Source organism: Galeopterus variegatus, unplaced genomic scaffold (assembly GCF_000696425.1).
Source record: "Galeopterus variegatus unplaced genomic scaffold, G_variegatus-3.0.2 Scaffold186, whole genome shotgun sequence".
NCBI classification, from domain to species: Eukaryota; Metazoa; Chordata; class Mammalia; order Dermoptera; family Cynocephalidae; genus Galeopterus; species Galeopterus variegatus.
The window spans coordinates 72,408-91,200 of NW_007726297.1; the positions used below are offsets into that span (position 1 = coordinate 72,408).

Genomic DNA, 18,793 nt, shown 5'->3' on the forward strand with positions numbered 1-18,793 from the left:
AAACTAAACAGGAGCAGTCTTGGCAGGTCTCCAACTCTGAGTCAAGACTCAGCTTTTTTTTTGTTTGTTTTTTGTTTTTGTCCTTTTTTGTGACCGGTAAGGGGATTGCCACCCTTGGCTTGGTGTCGCCCGCACCGCGCTTAGCCAGTGAGCGCACCAGCCATCCCTATATAGGATCTGAACCCGCGGCGCAAGCGCTGCTGCGCTCCCAGCGCCGCACTCTCCCGAGTGAGCCACGGGGTCGGCCCCAAGACTCAGTTTTAAGTGTTCCTCATAATCACTGGGAACCTTGCTAAATATCACGCTGATTCAGGGACTGGAGGACAAGGCCCGGAGTCCATGTTTTGGAGCCAGCACACTGGGTGATTCTGACACTGGTGTTCTGCAGAACTGGCTTTGAGAAGCACAGCTGTACTCTAGGAAGCACCTTCCCAGGAAGCTCTGGCCGCTGACACCTGCCCTCCCACTGATTTCTCTTCCCTCGCCTTTATTAGAGCATTGATTTTAGAAAACTTATAATCATAAATTCTGTCTCTGTCTCTTTGAAATGTATGTAAATCTTCTTAAGAGCTAAATAAGCCTCTTGTCAGCTTTATGACAAAGAAATGTCTTACTCAAGGACCTGGAAGCCATCACGGAAGATGGCAGCCTATCTCGAAGTCTCTGTGGAAGGGTAAGTGTCCGACTTCCACAGGCACCTTGCTCCAAGATGCTAAAATACCTCCCGTCACAAAGACATGAGAAGTTTATTTTTCCTTTGGACAACACCAGTGAGCTAACACAGAAAGTCACCTCAATTAGCAGATGAATGTAGGATGAGCTTTGTGTGACAAATGGTGCTGTCATGTCCCCTTACTTGAAACTAGCTATCATTTATCTTTAGAACATGTATGCAATGGTGTGTCTGCTTAGCTATGTAAGAGAATGAGATTTCTTGCTCTTTGCAATCTCTTAGCAGGTTGCCTGTGATACGCATCACATTCTGATTTAATGCTTATTCAATAATAAAATTGTTTTCTTTTTTTTCTACATTTGTGGAGCAGTTTTCTGGATGAAGAGGAGATTTTGCTTCTAATTATATTTTCCCAGCACATTATTACTGTTGTTTAATCAGGTGTAACTCGACATTACAGTGTTATTATTGTGCTTATTCTCAAGAATATAATAGGAAATTTGTCACATGCTCTACTGAAATCAAGAAAAGCAACCTGCCATCTGCAGGTTGCAATTAGACACATGATAGGCCTACCATACTATTTAAATATTTTATGTATTTAGTTGTACAATATAAAGGTACATAAATATAACAGAATATAAGCGGCCAGAATGTATCAATATAGAAAATAAACTTCTGCTTTTCCTTGGGAAATTGTAGAGATTAAGCAGTCGTTGCTGTCCCTGAAGAAGCTAGTGTTTTGATTGCTAATTACTCCAGCTCTGGTTTCAGTAGTCTTCGGGTCATTAGGTCTGCTGTACAGGTACAAGGCAAGAGCCAGATTTGAGAGGAAGGAGAAAGAAGCAGGAGCTTAAGAAGGAAGAAGGGTATGCTTGGGAGCATTTAGCAGACTCCTGCCTGGGAGGTTGCTCACTAGAGCAGGCTTTTCCTTACGGGAAGAGTCTAGTCTAGTGGGCAGGATGGTGAAGGCCATGAGGGCAGGTGCTTTGCAATGCCCAGAAGCCATGTGAGAACTGAGCGATCACCAGGTCTCTCTACCAAGAACTTTGATTTTCTTTTGCCCAGAAGCTACTCCTAAAATCACCCTAATCTGTTCCTGCTATGGACTTGACTTCATCAGCAACCAGCACCTCCCCTGCAAACCCTAACACCTGCTACCTGACTCAGCTTGTTCCTCATATGACTGTGTGGAAAGCTGCCTCTCATGACTCTGATATGTACAAGCCCCTGGAAAGAGGACAAGAAACAGGGAGAGAACTCCCCCACTGAGCACCTGAGCATGAGGGTGGTCCCCTGCATGAGCTAAAGCACCCAGAGCTGGAATTAAATGGGGGAGATCCAGCTCCCTGCCTTGGCCCATACTTGCTCTATTTGTTGGTTTGGTTTGAGACCTATTACATGTATAAACCTCCTAAAAGAAGGGAAACAAGATTCTAACTCTATAGTTGCCAGCTTCTGTTATGATGTATCTGTTGATGGTAATGATTTTTTTTCCTTCCACTTTGAGCAGAAATATAGCACTGCAGTTAAGAACAAGAGCCTTGATGCCAGTCCACTGGCTCTGATCCCATCTCCCCTACTTTCTAGCTATGAAACCTTGAATAAGTTACTTAAACTCTCCAAGCATCGCTTTTCTCATCTGTAAAGTGTGGCTAATAATAGAGCTGTTCTGACAAGTGAATGAGCAATTACAAGTGATTTCTTTGATCAGCAACTGGCACACCCAGAAGCACAAAATACACATTTATCATATAGTGGCCAAAACAAAGCCCGTTGACAATTGATATAACCTCTTCCTTTAAAACCCTAAAATTCAAACTACGTGGCATACATGAAGACATACATAAATGTTATAAATGTACAGATCTTTTCAGAATATGAAATAGAATATCTACCTTCAAATATTCTACCCAATTTTAAACTATTTTATGAAAAAAATTTTTCACTAAGTGCTCTACAAAACATATGAAAACCAGTCAATAAGAAAAAAGATTTCTGGTACTAATTTCAAAATCTGCAGCTTTATGCTTTAGAGTTTAATTACACATCTGATCTCTTCTTTTTTAAAACATCCAGTGATTTAAAAAGAAATCACATGATTAGACATTAAAAATGATGCCTTTATTTTATTGATTTGGAAAGAGAAGACAGCAGTCAACACAGAAGCAAAATGACTTGTTTTGATTAAAGCATGTGGGATTTGGCATATGTGTACAGCTGTAAAATTGCCCACACATGTGTTTATCAAATGTTTACTTCAGCAGGTCGAATAACAAACTCATTGCTCCTCCCAACAAATGATCACAGATCCCTAAATTCACACATGTAAACACACACACACACACACACACACACACACACACACTCAAAGAGTGAAGAATCTATCCTAAGGCTTCAATATAAGATATAAAACCAAAGGCACATTAACATCGGGACAACTATACTTTGCGAGCTTGTATTTTTCTATATTTGTAAACTTGCCTCTATTGTGGCCCCAAGTTGGGGTCATGTGCACACTGTGTCCTTCAGCTTCTTCAATTTAAAGCCACAGGAAATGCTCCACCCTTTGTTAATGTCATCTTCTCATCTCAACATCAACTCCTTACACTGCCCACGTCCATCATCACCATGATAGGTTGTTTTCATGTCACTCACTATTCAACATGGCCAAAGCCACTTTTTTTTTGTTTTCCACCAAACCCACTGAGAGCATTGACACTTCAACCTCACACTTGTAAAAGGAAGAATTTCTTCTTGTGGGTTAATCAAATAAAACACCACTCTTACATCTCAAAGATTGTAAACATCATGGCTGCTTCTGAGTTCTAAAAAAAGTGAAGTGCATTGAATCAATTCTGAATTAATTCTAGAAATAAATTTTAGAGTGACCAATGAAGATTACAAAATATTTATTTCAAAAAGCTTGTTCCCCCCAAAATAATTCTCTGTTGAATAAGTGCCTTTCAAAAATCTCTGAATCATTTCAGTGTAAATAATAACTTTAAGATACAAACTAGGGTTCAAAGATCTATCTCTACAAATGACAAATCTGTGTTTATTCATTTCCCATCCTTTTAAATAACATAGTTCTCTGCAAACCTATTACAAAGCCTTTGAATATTTTTTGTCAAGAAAGTACATGTTTAAAATACTTCAGATGAAGTTAGAAATATTTATCTGATTAACTGAATTGTAATACTTAAAACCAAAATTTTTGTTAAGAATGAAATGCCATTAATCTATGCGAACTATTTTTTTTAATATTAAGTAATTTTCTACTTGCCTTTGGAGAAAACCTACACAATCATCTATTTTCAGTTTCTAATAAGGCTCTAAGAGACAACCACAAGCTGTTAACAATTCCCAGGTGCTTTTAGAATAAAAATTTCATAAATGACAAAAATGTACAGGTGGTTATTTTGCAGTTGAAGTCATTAGGAAGGTCTCTTGAATAAATGAGGCCACACATGGATTTTAAGAGGGAAGAAAATCAGTACATTGGTCTGAATTTAAATCCCTACCTCTGTTCTAAGTTCCTAGGGAGAAGAAAACATAAAAAGTGTTTGAAATACAATCAGGATAAAGGCCCACTTACAGAATAGCATTTCCTAGGATCAACTGCTTTCTAATTCTGACTACATGCATTGTTAATAATGGTGTTCAATTAGAAATTGCTTATGTATATGAGGTAGCAATATACACTCAACAATGTTCTTCATATAACAGTGCCATCAAGTCAATTTAATTTCCTTCTCTCTGATATTAACTTGTAACTATTATTCAATTCAATATCTTCTTTATCTGCACAAATATGGTATGCATAAAAAATGACTGTATGCAAACATTCTAAGAATTTGTGTATTAAAAAAGATGAATAAATAAATATGCAAGGCTTACAAAACAAACTAACTAACCAATTGAATTTTTTTTAATTCAATGTCTCAAAAAAAATGTGGTTGTGGGGGAGGCAACTGTAAAGNCTCCTCCCAACAAATGATCACAGATCCCTAAATTCACACATGTAAACACACACACACACACACACACACACACACACACACTCAAAGAGTGAAGAATCTATCCTAAGGCTTCAATATAAGATATAAAACCAAAGGCACATTAACATCGGGACAACTATACTTTGCGAGCTTGTATTCAAAGAGTGAAGAATCTATCCTAAGGCTTCATATAAGATATAAAACCAAAGGCACATTAACATCGGGACAACTATACTTTGCGAGCTTGTATTTTTCTATATTTGTAAACTTGCCTCTATTGTGGCCCCAAGTTGGGGTCATGTGCACACTGTGTCCTTCAGCTTCTTCAATTTAAAGCCACAGGAAATGCTCCACCCTTTGTTAATGTCATCTTCTCATCTCAACATCAACTCCTTACACTGCCCACGTCCATCATCACCATGATAGGTTGTTTTCATGTCACTCACTATTCAACATGGCCAAAGCCACTTTTTTTTTGTTTTCCACCAAACCCACTGAGAGCATTGACACTTCAACCTCACACTTGTAAAAGGAAGAATTTCTTCTTGTGGGTTAATCAAATAAAACACCACTCTTACATCTCAAAGATTGTAAACATCATGGCTGCTTCTGAGTTCTAAAAAAAGTGAAGTGCATTGAATCAATTCTGAATTAATTCTAGAAATAAATTTTAGAGTGACCAATGAAGATTACAAAATATTTATTTCAAAAAGCTTGTTCCCCCCAAAATAATTCTCTGTTGAATAAGTGCCTTTCAAAAATCTCTGAATCATTTCAGTGTAAATAATAACTTTAAGATACAAACTAGGGTTCAAAGATCTATCTCTACAAATGACAAATCTGTGTTTATTCATTTCCCATCCTTTTAAATAACATAGTTCTCTGCAAACCTATTACAAAGCCTTTGAATATTTTTTGTCAAGAAAGTACATGTTTAAAATACTTCAGATGAAGTTAGAAATATTTATCTGATTAACTGAATTGTAATACTTAAAACCAAAATTTTTGTTAAGAATGAAATGCCATTAATCTATGCGAACTATTTTTTTTAATATTAAGTAATTTTCTACTTGCCTTTGGAGAAAACCTACACAATCATCTATTTTCAGTTTCTAATAAGGCTCTAAGAGACAACCACAAGCTGTTAACAATTCCCAGGTGCTTTTAGAATAAAAATTTCATAAATGACAAAAATGTACAGGTGGTTATTTTGCAGTTGAAGTCATTAGGAAGGTCTCTTGAATAAATGAGGCCACACATGGATTTTAAGAGGGAAGAAAATCAGTACATTGGTCTGAATTTAAATCCCTACCTCTGTTCTAAGTTCCTAGGGAGAAGAAAACATAAAAAGTGTTTGAAATACAATCAGGATAAAGGCCCACTTACAGAATAGCATTTCCTAGGATCAACTGCTTTCTAATTCTGACTACATGCATTGTTAATAATGGTGTTCAATTAGAAATTGCTTATGTATATGAGGTAGCAATATACACTCAACAATGTTCTTCATATAACAGTGCCATCAAGTCAATTTAATTTCCTTCTCTCTGATATTAACTTGTAACTATTATTCAATTCAATATCTTCTTTATCTGCACAAATATGGTATGCATAAAAAATGACTGTATGCAAACATTCTAAGAATTTGTGTATTAAAAAAAGATGAATAAATAAATATGCAAGGCTTACAAAACAAACTAACTAACCAGTTGAATTTTTTTTAATTCAATGTCTCAAAAAAAATGTGGTTGTGGGGGAGGCAACTGTAAAGGATGAATAAATAAATATGCAAGGCTTACAAAACAAACTAACTAACCAATTGAATTTTTTTTAATTCAATGTCTCAAAAAAAATGTGGTTGTGGGGGAGGCAACTGTAAAGTAAAGATACAACTACAAATGAGCTATGATTGAGTACTCAACTCACTTGTGATGTTGGAAACAGTATGTTTCATCTAGATACCCAGTTATCACCCAAAATTTTCAAAACAAAACTAAAAATTGTGGCTGGTCTGTTTTAGTGGAGACTATTTTAACTTGCAAGAAGTGACACCAGTGCTCTGGGATTCTGGTCCTGCGGTTCTACTATAAAAATGTACTATCATGGACATGTTATTTTCCATGAAAGTAAAGATAATAAAAGGCTGAGGTTCATCACATTGTGTTATGGAAGTGAACATATCTGTCAGGTCAGTGCATACCAGCTCAGACAATCCTCATTTTTACAATCTTCTTGTCTATTCTAAATTCACAGAAGTGGAATGGAAGGTTCTGGATTAACAAAATCCAAAATAAAATTTTAAAAGAAAATATGTCTTCTTTACAACCTGAAACTGTTCGAGAATCCAAATTGACTGGGAGCAAACTGGTTAAATTTTAACTTAAATTAAAGGCCAAAGAAATAAATAAAATTTATTTCTTTTCTTCAATATTCATATAGTCTGACTCTGGAGCACAGAGTCTCACAGTCAGTAATCTTCACCAAGCCATCTATAGGCAAGATTTATAACCTACAGCATTCCATTCCCCTCTCCTACCTCTCAGTCCACCTTATACCTCATAGAAGAAATATACGGGAAAACTCCCTTGACTGTGGCACAATGATTTCTTACTAAATACTTCTGTAATCTTAATTCATAAACCTCATCCTCCAGTTCTGGTGATTAGCAATTATGCACCATTTATATTAAAAAATGCAAAATAAGAAAATGAAAGTTAAAAAAGAAAATAGAGCTTTCTGAAAGTTACATATATAAACAAAAGTTCACGGAAATTTTCTCCTCAAACGTTACAACTGATCTTCTGAAAGATCAGTTTCTTTGATCAGCAATCACTAAACTCAGCTGGTAAGCACTGGTGAAAAAAATCTAAAAATAATCTAGCTAGAAAACTTAAAGCTAAAATGGACACTGTCCCTACTAGAATAAATAGAAATAGTAACATACGATCAGTCAAAAACACTCATTAAGCATAATCTGAAAAGATACTTTGACAGCTTTAAATAGAGATGCCATAATCCCTGATCTCAAGTAATTTCTGATAATCAGAGTCTGGACCAAATAAATGCAGTTACTGTGATCAGTCAAAAACACTCATTAAGCATAATCTGAAAAGATACTTTGACAGCTTTAAATAGAGATGCCGTAATCCCTGATCTCAAGTAATTTCTGATAATCAGAGTCTGGACCAAATAAATGCAGTTACTGAGTCACTCAAAGGTAGCAATTTTCAAGTTATAAGGGTTTGAGAAATTCAGGATGCTTAGTGGTTCAATGACAGGGAAGCAGTGTGGAGTAAGGTAGAAAAAAACAGGAAGGCAATGAAATCTGACTGAAATTCTACAGGAAAGGAGGTAAATATGGTGAAAATCAGTAGGTTGGTTTGGAAAAGGAGAAAGTCAGAAAGTGAGAGTGGCTATGTCAAAGAAGCAGTAAGCATAAGCTGAAATTCAAATCACATTGACCACATCTCTCTTCTTTTGTCTAGGCCACTTTTGTGCCTAGCCAAGGTAGATCAGAGTCTGTGGTCCATCACCAATCCCAATACTGGATGGCTTCACAGATAAATTCTACCAAACATTCAAACAAAACTTATCATCAATCCTTCTTAAAATTTTCCAAAAAATAGAAGAGGGAACTAACAAACTCATTTTATCAAATCAGCATCACCCTGATACCAAAACCAGACAATGATACCACAAGAAAAGAAAACTGCAGACCAATATCCCTAAGGAATATAGATGCAAAAATCCTCAACAATATACCAGCAAACTAAAGTCTACAGCTCGTTAGAAGATTTCACACACCATGACTAAGTGGATTTATGCCTGGGAAGCAAGAATGGTTCAACATACACAAATCAATAAATGTGATACACCATATCAACAAAACCAAGGACAAAAACCATATGATCATCTCAATCGATGCAGAAAAAGCATTTGACAAAATTCAACATCTCTTAATGCTAATAACTCTCAACAAATTAGGTATATAAGGAAATTATTTCAACACAATAAAAGCCATAAATGACAAATCTAGAGCTAACAGCATACTGGACAGGGAAAAGTTGAAAGCTTTTCCTCTAAGAACACGAACAAAACAAGGATGCTCACTTCACTATCACCACTCCTACTTAACATACTATGGAAAGTTCTAGCTAGAGCAACTAGGCAAGAGAAAGAAATAAAGGGCATTTACATTCAAAAGGAGAAAGTCAAATTGTCCCTGTTCACAGACAACATGATCTTATACAGAGAGAAATTTTACGAAAAAACTCTCAGAAGTGGTGAACAAATTCAGTAAAGTTACAGGATACAAAATCAACATACAAAAATCAGTAGCATTTTCATACACCACCACCAACAACAAAAAACAATCATCAAAGCAATCCCATTTACACTAGCTATCAAAAATATAAAATACCCAGGAATAAATTTAAACAAGGAGGTGAAAGATCTCTACAGTAAAATCTACAAAACATTGATGAAAGAAATTAGAGGGCACAAAAAAAATGAAAAGATGTTCTATGTTCATGGATTGAAAGAATCAAAATTGTCAAAATGTCTGTACTACCCAAAGCAATCTACAGATTTAATATAATTCCTATCAAAATACCAAAAATTCTTCACAAAAGTAGAAAAATAGTCCTAACATTCATATGTAACCACAAAAGACTCTAAATAACCAAACCAATCCTGAGCAAAAAGAACAAAGCTGGAGGCATTACACTACATGATTTCAAAATATACTACAAAGCTATAGTAATGAAAACAACATGGTAGTGGCATAAAAACAGGTACATAAATCAATGGAACAGATCAGAGAATCTAGAAATGAATCCATGTATCTACAGCCAACAGATCTTTGACAAAATTGTCAAGAATATACATTTGGGAAAGGACAGTCTATTCAATAAATGCTGCTGGGAAAACTTAATATCCACATGTAGAATGCTGTGGATTGAATTGTGTCCCCAAAAGTCCATGTATTATAAACTTAACCCCCACTGTGCTGGTGTCAAGGGTGGGAAATCCTATTATGATAATTGAAAGATGGGGCCTTGTAGACATGATAAGATTGTGAGGGCCATGTCCTAGTAAATGGATTAATAAGTTCATGGTTTAATGGTGGTCATGGGCATGGTTCAAAGGGCTTTAAAAGGAGAGCATGTGAGGAGGTTAGTCTCTCTCTCTGATTTCTGCCATTTTGCCATGTGATATCCTTCCTCACTGTAGAGTTACCACCAAGAACTAGGCCCTCACCAGATGTGTTCCTTGGACTTCAGACTTCCCAGACTCTGAAACTGTAAGCAATAAGTATTGTTTCTTTACAAATTACCCAGTTTCAGATATTTCTGTTATAAGCAACAGAAACAGACTAATACAGAAACTTGGTACCAGGAGTGGAATTGCATTGCTTCCGACCAAGAGACTCAATTCACAAACAAGTGCAGCAATGGGCTCATACTCACGTAATTCACTGGTTTTACCATGTTCCCCATCATCCCAAAGCCAGCCAGTCTGATAGAACATATACAGCCTTCTGGAGGCCTTTTGAAGTCACAGTTACAGTGCCAGCGAGGTGACAATATCTTGCAGGGCTTGGGCAAGGTTCTCCAGAAGGCTGTATATGTTCTGAATCAGCATCCAATATATGGTGCTGTTTCTCCCATAGCCAGGATTCACAGGTCCAGGAAGAAAGGAGTAGAAATGGGAGTGGCACCAACTCACCATTACCCCTAGTGACCCACTCATAAAACTTTTGCTTCCTGTCCCCATGACTTTACGTTCTGTTGGTCTAGAGGTCTTGGTTCCAAAAGGAGGAATGCTTCCATTAGGAGACACAATAATAATAACTATTGAATTGGAAGTTAAGGTTGCCACCCAGCCATGTTGGGCTCCTCATGCCTCTGAGTCAACAGACTAAGAAAGGAGTTACAGTTTGTCTGGGGTGGTTGACCCAGACTACCAAGGGAAGTTGGACTACTGCTTTACAGTGGAGGTAATACAGGAGATCCCTTGGGGCATCTCTTAGTTCTAACATGCCCTGTGATCAAGGTCAATGGAAAATTACAACAATTCAATCCAAGCAAGACACGAATGGCCCAGACTCTTCAGGGATTTAAGTCTGGGGCACTACACCAAGTAAAGAACCACAACTAGCTGAGGTGCTCGCTAAAGGCAAAGGGAATACAGAATGGGTAGTAGATGAAAGTAGTTATAAGTACCAGCTATGACCATGTGACCAGAAATGGAGACTGTAATTGTCCTCCCTGTTGTGTTAAGAATATGTCTGTATGTATATATACTGTACATATATTAAGCAATTATCTTTGGTTTTGTTCCTATTTCTCTTTATCATGTATCATGAGACTTATTGACTTGATATCAGTGTTTAAATATTGTTAACTTTTAATCACAATATTTGCTTTTAAGTCATGCTATATAAGGAGAAGAGTAAATATCATCTAAGGACTTTATCTCCTCTTCTAGGAAAGGGATGAACACGTTTTCAGTTGTATGCAGGATACTTGCATTGTTAGGTGGAACTATTACATTATATCCCATTTGAAGATTCAGTATTACTTAAGGAGGTAAGTATGGACACCAAGTTGACAAGGGGTGGACTTGTGATGGTTAATTCTAGGTGTCAACTTGATTAGATTAAGGAATACCAAGAAACTTGATAAAGCTCTTTTTCAGTGTGTCCATGAGGGTGTTTTCAGAAGAGATTAGCATGAGAGCATGAGTGGACTGGGTGGAAAAATCCACCCTTAATATGGGTGGGAACCATCTAATCCACTGGGGGCCCAGAGAGAACAAAAATGGATCTCTCTAATCACTGGAGCTGAGATACACTCTGCTCTCCTCTTAAGGGACATCAGATCTCAAGACTCTTCAGCTTTTGGGTTCTGAGACTTACACCAATGGCACCATCAGCTTCCCTAGTTCTGAGGCCTTCAGACTTGGGCTGAGCCATACTTCCAGCACCCAGTCTGAAGAGGGCCTATCATGGGGCTTCTCTTCACAATCCCATGAGCTGATTCCCCTAACAAATCCCCTCTCATATATTTACAAACATGCCCTATTGGTTCTTTCTCTCTGGAGAATCCTGACTAATACACAGAAAAATTAGGCCCCTATCTCTCACCATATATCAAATTCAACTCAAAAGGGACAAAGACTTACATGTAAAACCTGAAACTATAAAACTACTGGAAGAAAACATTTAGGAAACACTCCAAGACATTGTTCAGGGCAAAAGTTTTATGGAGAAGATTTCTAAAGCACAAGCAACTAAAGCAAAAATAAATGTGATTGCATCAAACTGAAAAGCTTCTGCATGGCAAAAGAAATGATCAGTGAAGTGAAGAGGCAACCAGAAGAACGGGAGAAAATATTTGCAAACTCTTTTGACAAGGGATTAATATCCAGAATATGCAAGAAACTGGAACAACTTAACAGCAAAAAATACCAAAAACCAAAAAAACCCAATTAAGAAAATAAGCAAATGGCCTGAATAGACATTTCTCAAAAGAAAACATATAAATGGCCAATAGGTATATGAAAAAATGCTCAATACCACTAATCATTGGGGAAATACAAACCAAAACCACAATGAGATATCATCTCACTCCGGTTAGAATGGCTACTACCAAAAAGATAAAAAAATAATAAATGCTGGCAAGGATACAGAGAAAAGGGAACTCATACACTGTTGGTGTCCATCAACAGATAAATGGATAAAGAAAATGTAGCAAATATCCCACAATGGAATACTATTGAGCCATGGAGAATGAATGAAATTCTGTCATTTGTGGGAACACAGATGAGCTTGAAAGACATTAACAGATAAATGGATAAAGAAAATGTAGCAAATATCCCACAATGGAATACTATTCAGCCATGGAGAATGAATGAAATTCTGTCATTTGTGGGAACACAGATGAGCTTGAAAGACATTAAGTGAAATAAGCCAGGCACAGAAAGATAAATACTGCATGTTCTCACTTATGTGTGGGAGCTAAAAAAAAAAAAAGGTTGAACTTTTTTTTTTTTTTTTTTTTCCTTTAATTTTTTATAGAAAAGAAAAAGAAAAGTTGAACTTTCAATAGTAGAGAGTAGTACTGTGGTTACTGGAGGCTGGGAAGCAGAGGGGGAGGATAAGGAGTGGTTGGTTAATGCGTATGAAATTACAGCTAGATTGGAAAAATAAGTTCTAGTGTTATACAGTGGTGCTAGGCATCTATAATTAACAATAATTTATTGTGCATTCTCAAACAGCTAGAAGAGAGGAGCTCAAATGTCCTCATCATAAAGAAATGATAAATTTTTACTATGATGAAAATGCTAACTACCTGATTTGACCATCACACATTGCATACAAGAATTGAAGTACAACTGTGTACCCCATAAATGTGTACAATCAATACATTTCAATTAAAAGTAAATAAATTCCTGTAAAAAGATCCCATTCACAATAGCAACATATAGAATTAAAAACTTAGGAATAAACTCAAGCAAAGAGGTGAACACTAAAAATTATAAAGAAACTTATTCTTCCTTGAATACTATTTTGCCATCTGTGCTCAAGAACCAACCAATACTGGCTTTCATTGACTGTTATGCGAGATTTAGAACTTCACCACATTATCACCTAATTTAACCTGCCTCTTTCTATATTAATCCGTAACTCACACTCTCCGTACCAGCCCAGTCATCTGATAGCAGTCACCCCACCGTCTCTCCATTGCCCGGTGTGTATTTTGTGTTACTCCCCATAACCTCTTTTGTCCTCTTTCCTCAAAGCCTCATTTGAAACTTGGTGACCAGATACCCCAAGGTCCTAAGACGAGGGGCCAAGGGCCTTACCTGCCCCTCCTTTCCCCCTCCCCATCCCCTGCAACAACAACTCCAAGTGTACTTATTAGACACGGGTGTTTCTATAGGGTGTGTAACTTATCTGCTCATGTCCTTCATTAAGTTTCTGCTTAGATTTTTCTAATTCATTTTTAGAGTTCTTTTTTCATTAAGGATGTTAATTTTTGTGTTTAACTTATTCCTTATCAATCGACATTAAAATATTTTTTAAAAAATGTATGAAATACTGGGGGGGAAAAAGAAGCTTGGTGGTTCCGTTGAGTGGCCTTGTTGGTGGGAGAAGATTGTAGGGGGACATGAGTAATTACACTCACCAATGGCAAACAGAAGTTTGTTAAAAACAGGTGTCCTCTGAAATTTTCTGAGAAAGCTGATTTCATTTCTTTTGTCCTCACTCTTTCTATAATAGATAAGCTCAGTTTAAACAACAGTAGTCAACACATCATTTAGTTAATATTAAAAGACTTCACAGACTCTTCTGGTGACACCTAAAATACTTCTCTCATGACTACTGAAAATTCAGAAGATATTGAGGGCCCAAAATAATTTTGGCCACTGTCAATAAAAACACATTTTCCCTTGATTCTTGCTCCCGTGGACTACACAAGTTTCGAATTCAGAAAAGTCTATCTGGAAGTATCTCATACTGCTTCCCAGGTTATGAGTGCAAAGGACAGGAAACAAGTATTTCTTTTTATTCAGCAAATAAGGTTAATGGTAAATTTGGGTTGAATTCATGCTTCTGCCATTTTGTTCCCCCTGTCCAAAACATATTAAGGCCCAGACATGTGATGTATTATTTGGCATTGTCTCACATGTTGGGTGGCCTCTGACTACCTGATACTTCCCTGAAGATGAATGCAGGCAGGCAAAAGCCAGGGAAAGAGCTCCTGTGTGTGTGTCTGTGCACGTGTGCATAGAATATGAGAGTCCTAAAAATCTCTCTTTTGGATTCAATAGTATGTCCTATAAAAGAATTTGATGGGAACTAACAAAAGAATGTATGGCAGTTTATAAAATTTGTCTCACAATCACCTCTCTCTTGACAGTCGAAATAAATTAAATCTGCTCCACGTCTTATACCTGTCTCTCCGCTTTAATCTCTGCATTGATTTTTAACCAAGCAGCCTCAAGACTTGAAATAATAAAATTGCATCAAAGGACACACAAATGATCTATTTTGCTTTCCGTCTGAGTTTTTATTTTCAATCTTTACTTAGAATAATTGAAAAAAGGAATTAAGCGAAAACATACAGTCAATGGCTTTCATTTTCTGTCAATTATGACTTTTTACCAATGGACGTGAGGTCCAGTTGATATTCTTTCAATTTGTCGACTGAATGTCAAAAAACCATTTTGCAACTGTTCAAAATACATGGACACTAACAATACTGACCATTACATTCAGTCACCCTCATTTCATTGGCAGATTTTTGACACTGCTTGTCATTTATGTACAAAGAAAATAGTTTCGTGCAAGAAACTTAGTCATGCATGGGCAAATGAAAGACATTTTTATTAATTAATAAGCGTTAAATAACTATACCTATAAGCATTATATAACTATATAGTTAAAAATACTATACCAGGGCCGGCCCGGTGGCGCACTGGATAGTGCGCTGCTTGGGAAGTGCAGCGGCGCTCCCGTCCGAGGGTTCGGATCCCACATACAGACCGGTTCCCGCTCACTGGCTGAGCGAGGCGCGGGAGCAACACCGAGGCTTGCGATCCCGTTGCCGGTCCCCGGTCCGGTACGGGGGCAACACTGAGGGTTGCGATCCGTTGCCGGACACGGAAAAAAGACAAAAAGACAAAAAAAAAAAAAAATACTATACCATTTTTATTAATTAATAAACGTTAAATATCTATTGCCTCCATCTTCTCTATACTTTAGGGTGTTTATAATTACTTTTTCAGCATATAATGGACAAGATCTTATTTCATATGTGTTTGAAAATGCTTCTTTATGATATTTTTTCTGAATAGAACATTTTCTTGCCCTGGTCTGTAAGAAAAGGTTAGTGTCTGTTTTTACTCTTTTTTTTTTTTCTGGCCAGGTTCAAAAAACACTTCCATAATGCAAGTTTTTTTTTAGGTATGAAATATTTTCTGTTTATGTCTGAAGGAACAGAGTCAACATTTAAGGTGAGGAATCTCTGCTCATTTGTCCTCCCCAAAATACTCCATCAATGGCTCTTTTCCATTAAGTTCTAAGTCCAATGTCTGTCTCACTCACAGCTCCTACTGTTATTAAGAGGAACAAAGAGGCTTGATGTGATCCAAGGTGATTGTGTATGAAAAACTGCTGTCCTCTGGCAAATGCCCTCCTTATTACACACACTGCTGCGACGGCGGCAGTGGAGGCTGCCCTTTGCACAAAACCTTTTCTTCTTCATTTCCAATGCAGGAAGAAGTACCAGTCTGTACTATAAGCGGAGCCTGTGAAGGGACAGCTGAAGCCCAGGAAGCCATGACTCTGAAAGTCTAAACACAAGCCAAGGAAAATAAACTAGCTGAGGGCATATGAAAGAAAGGAAGAAAAAAGACAGAAGGAAGGGAGGGAGGGAAGGAGACCAGAGTGAAATAAAATTTCTGTCACCAGTAAAAATAAATTATTTTCTCTGACTGTCCCTGGGCAGTGGGAAAGCTTGCCCAGAGGCAGAATGGGCACAGCCTGAGATTTTTCTCCTCCTCCTCAACTGTGATACAGACCTCTACATGGGGCCTCTCTCTATGTGCACTTCTGTCCTACAAGGGTGGATCCAGGTATCACAGGGCCTGAAGCTTACACAATTTAGGGCTTCATTACGGCAAAGGAGACAAATGACTCATACAAAACTAGTGCAGTGCCTTGGAAGGCACCTGCTCAGGTGGAGATCCTGAAAGTCAGCTTCATTAGCTTCAAGGTCAGTCTGTTTCTGCACCCAGGGCTGAAAATGACTGAGGGAAACAAGCTTTGATCTGGCATGCTGACAACCAGACACCGAGCTCCTATTGATTTCCACTCAACAACACTGATTCAGCGTTATTGCTGGGGATACATGGGGATTATAATACCTTGTCATCACCATCAAAAATTTTAATGTAATTGTGAAGATAGGATTTATATAGCTGAAACAGACAGGCTGGTAATACCATGTGTTTTTCGGACTATAGCTGAATTTTTTTTTTAATTTCAGTAGTGTGGCAGATAAAACAGGAAAGGTTTTTATTGTTAAATTTGTGATTGATGGATTAGCAAAATAAAGAAGAACCAAATACTGAAATTTTATTATGGTCAACTTACCTAAATTCTACCATAATCACAACAAAGAAAAGATAAATGATCAGGGGATGGATATGTTATCTACCTTAAGTGAATCATTATATAACATATGCATGGATTGAAACAATACACTGTAACCCCACAATTATGGACAATTAAATTTTAAAATAACAAAAGTTTTTTTTACTGTTTTGAACAATTGTCACATTAAATGAATGTGTTTACCAGAAACAACCAGACCAATTTACGGTGGTTGGCTTCTTCCATTTTTGATGCTTGAAGACGTCTGGTACTCACCATCAGTTATGGTCAATCTCATCACAAAGGTTTCATTTTCTCCTGTGGTGGCCTCAAAGCAGCAGCGGTAAAGTCCTGAGTCAGAGGTAGTGGCTTGGGGAATGACAATGAAGCTCCTTCTCCCTCCCTGGCTACAGTTGGTCAATATTTGTCTTTGGTACCTGGAGGCATAACTTCTTCCTTGGGACAAGTTGCAGCAGGTTAAGAGGTCAATTTGATAGGGCTGGATCTTTTCCCATGTAACCTGTTGCATTGGCCCTTTCATTTGAAACTGACAGGTGAGTGTGATGTCTTTTCCAGGTTCTGAGACCGTGTGACTATCTGATTGCACAGCTATCTCAAAACTGTCTGAAAAGAAGAAGTAAATGATCACAGTTAGGTTGTCAAATTTTTGGATGAGAAAGTAGAAACTACCCAAAAAGTTCTACCAAAGTGATAGGTGATGTTACTTAACAAAGTTTCATCAATTGTAAATGATATCTTTATACCACATTTTTGCAGGAGAAAGGATTTTTTAAAGGCTGATAGATAAAAAGAAAGTAGGATACAATTGCTCACACATAAGCCCTTAATGAGAAACATAACCAAAACCCCGGTGCTTTCCTTGGTAGTAATCATATCAAGAGGCTAGATTTCACAAGAAGACTATTCTGCAAAAATGTTGATCTGGTGACTCAAACACTGACTTCGAGGATCAGATTCAATGCAATCCCCATCAAAATACCAATGACATTCTTCACAGAAATAGAAAAATAACAATAGAATTTCTACACAACCACAAAAAAAAAACCCCAAATAGCCTAAGCAATCTTAAGGAAAAAGAAAAAAGCTGTACAAATCACACTCTATGACTTCACAATATACTACAAAGCTACAGTAACCCAAATAGCATGGTACTGACATAAAAACAGACACATAAACCAATAGAACAGAATAGAGAGCACAGAAGTAAATCCATGCATTTACAGCCAACTGATTTTTGACAAAGGTGCCAAGAATACACAACGGGGAAAAGACAATCTCTTCAATAAATGGTGCCGGGAAAACTGGATATCCACATGCAAAAGAATGAAATTAGATACTTATCTCACACCATATGCAAAAATCAACTCAAAATGTATTAAAGATTTAAATGTAAGACCTGAAACTATGAAACTGTTAGAAGAAAACATAGGGGAAAAACTCCTTGACCTTGGTCTGGGCAATGATTTTTTGGATATGACTTCAAAAGCATAGGTAATAGTAGCAAAAATAGACAAATGGGATTACATCAAACTAAAAAGCTTCTGCACAGCAAAGGAAACAATCAACAGAGTGAAGAAACAACCTACAGAATGGGAGAAAATATCTGCAAACCACACATCTGATAAGAGGTTAATATACAAAATATATAAAGAAAATGTATAAGGAACTCAAATAACTCAGTAGCAAAAAAAAAAAAAAAAAAACCGGCTTTTAACTCTGTGAGCTCTGTGAGTGACCCCCAGCCCAGCCCCGCTTGCAGGGCAGACACCCGTCCAGCTCCCAACTACCACACCAGGCTAGGCACTGGCACCAGCGCTGCCTCCATTTTCTCGGGTGGGGGCGGAGCCGGCCGGCAAGTGAACAACCTAACAATGCACCTTAAAGACCTAGAAAAACAAGAACAATCCAAACCTAAAGTTAGCAGATGGAAAGAAA

General features: G+C 37.3%; 1 protein-coding gene across 1 annotated transcript in view; it reads right to left on the reverse strand.

The window, feature by feature from the left end:
* CD226 (CD226 molecule) overlaps window positions 1-18,793 on the reverse strand; it is an 84,018-nt gene that overhangs the window by 17,311 nt on the left and 47,914 nt on the right. The window contains exon 3 of the mRNA XM_008564408.1: window positions 17,114-17,461. Within this exon, the coding sequence (XP_008562630.1) occupies window positions 17,114-17,461 (348 nt within the window). The remainder of the gene's footprint in view (window positions 1-17,113; window positions 17,462-18,793) is intronic.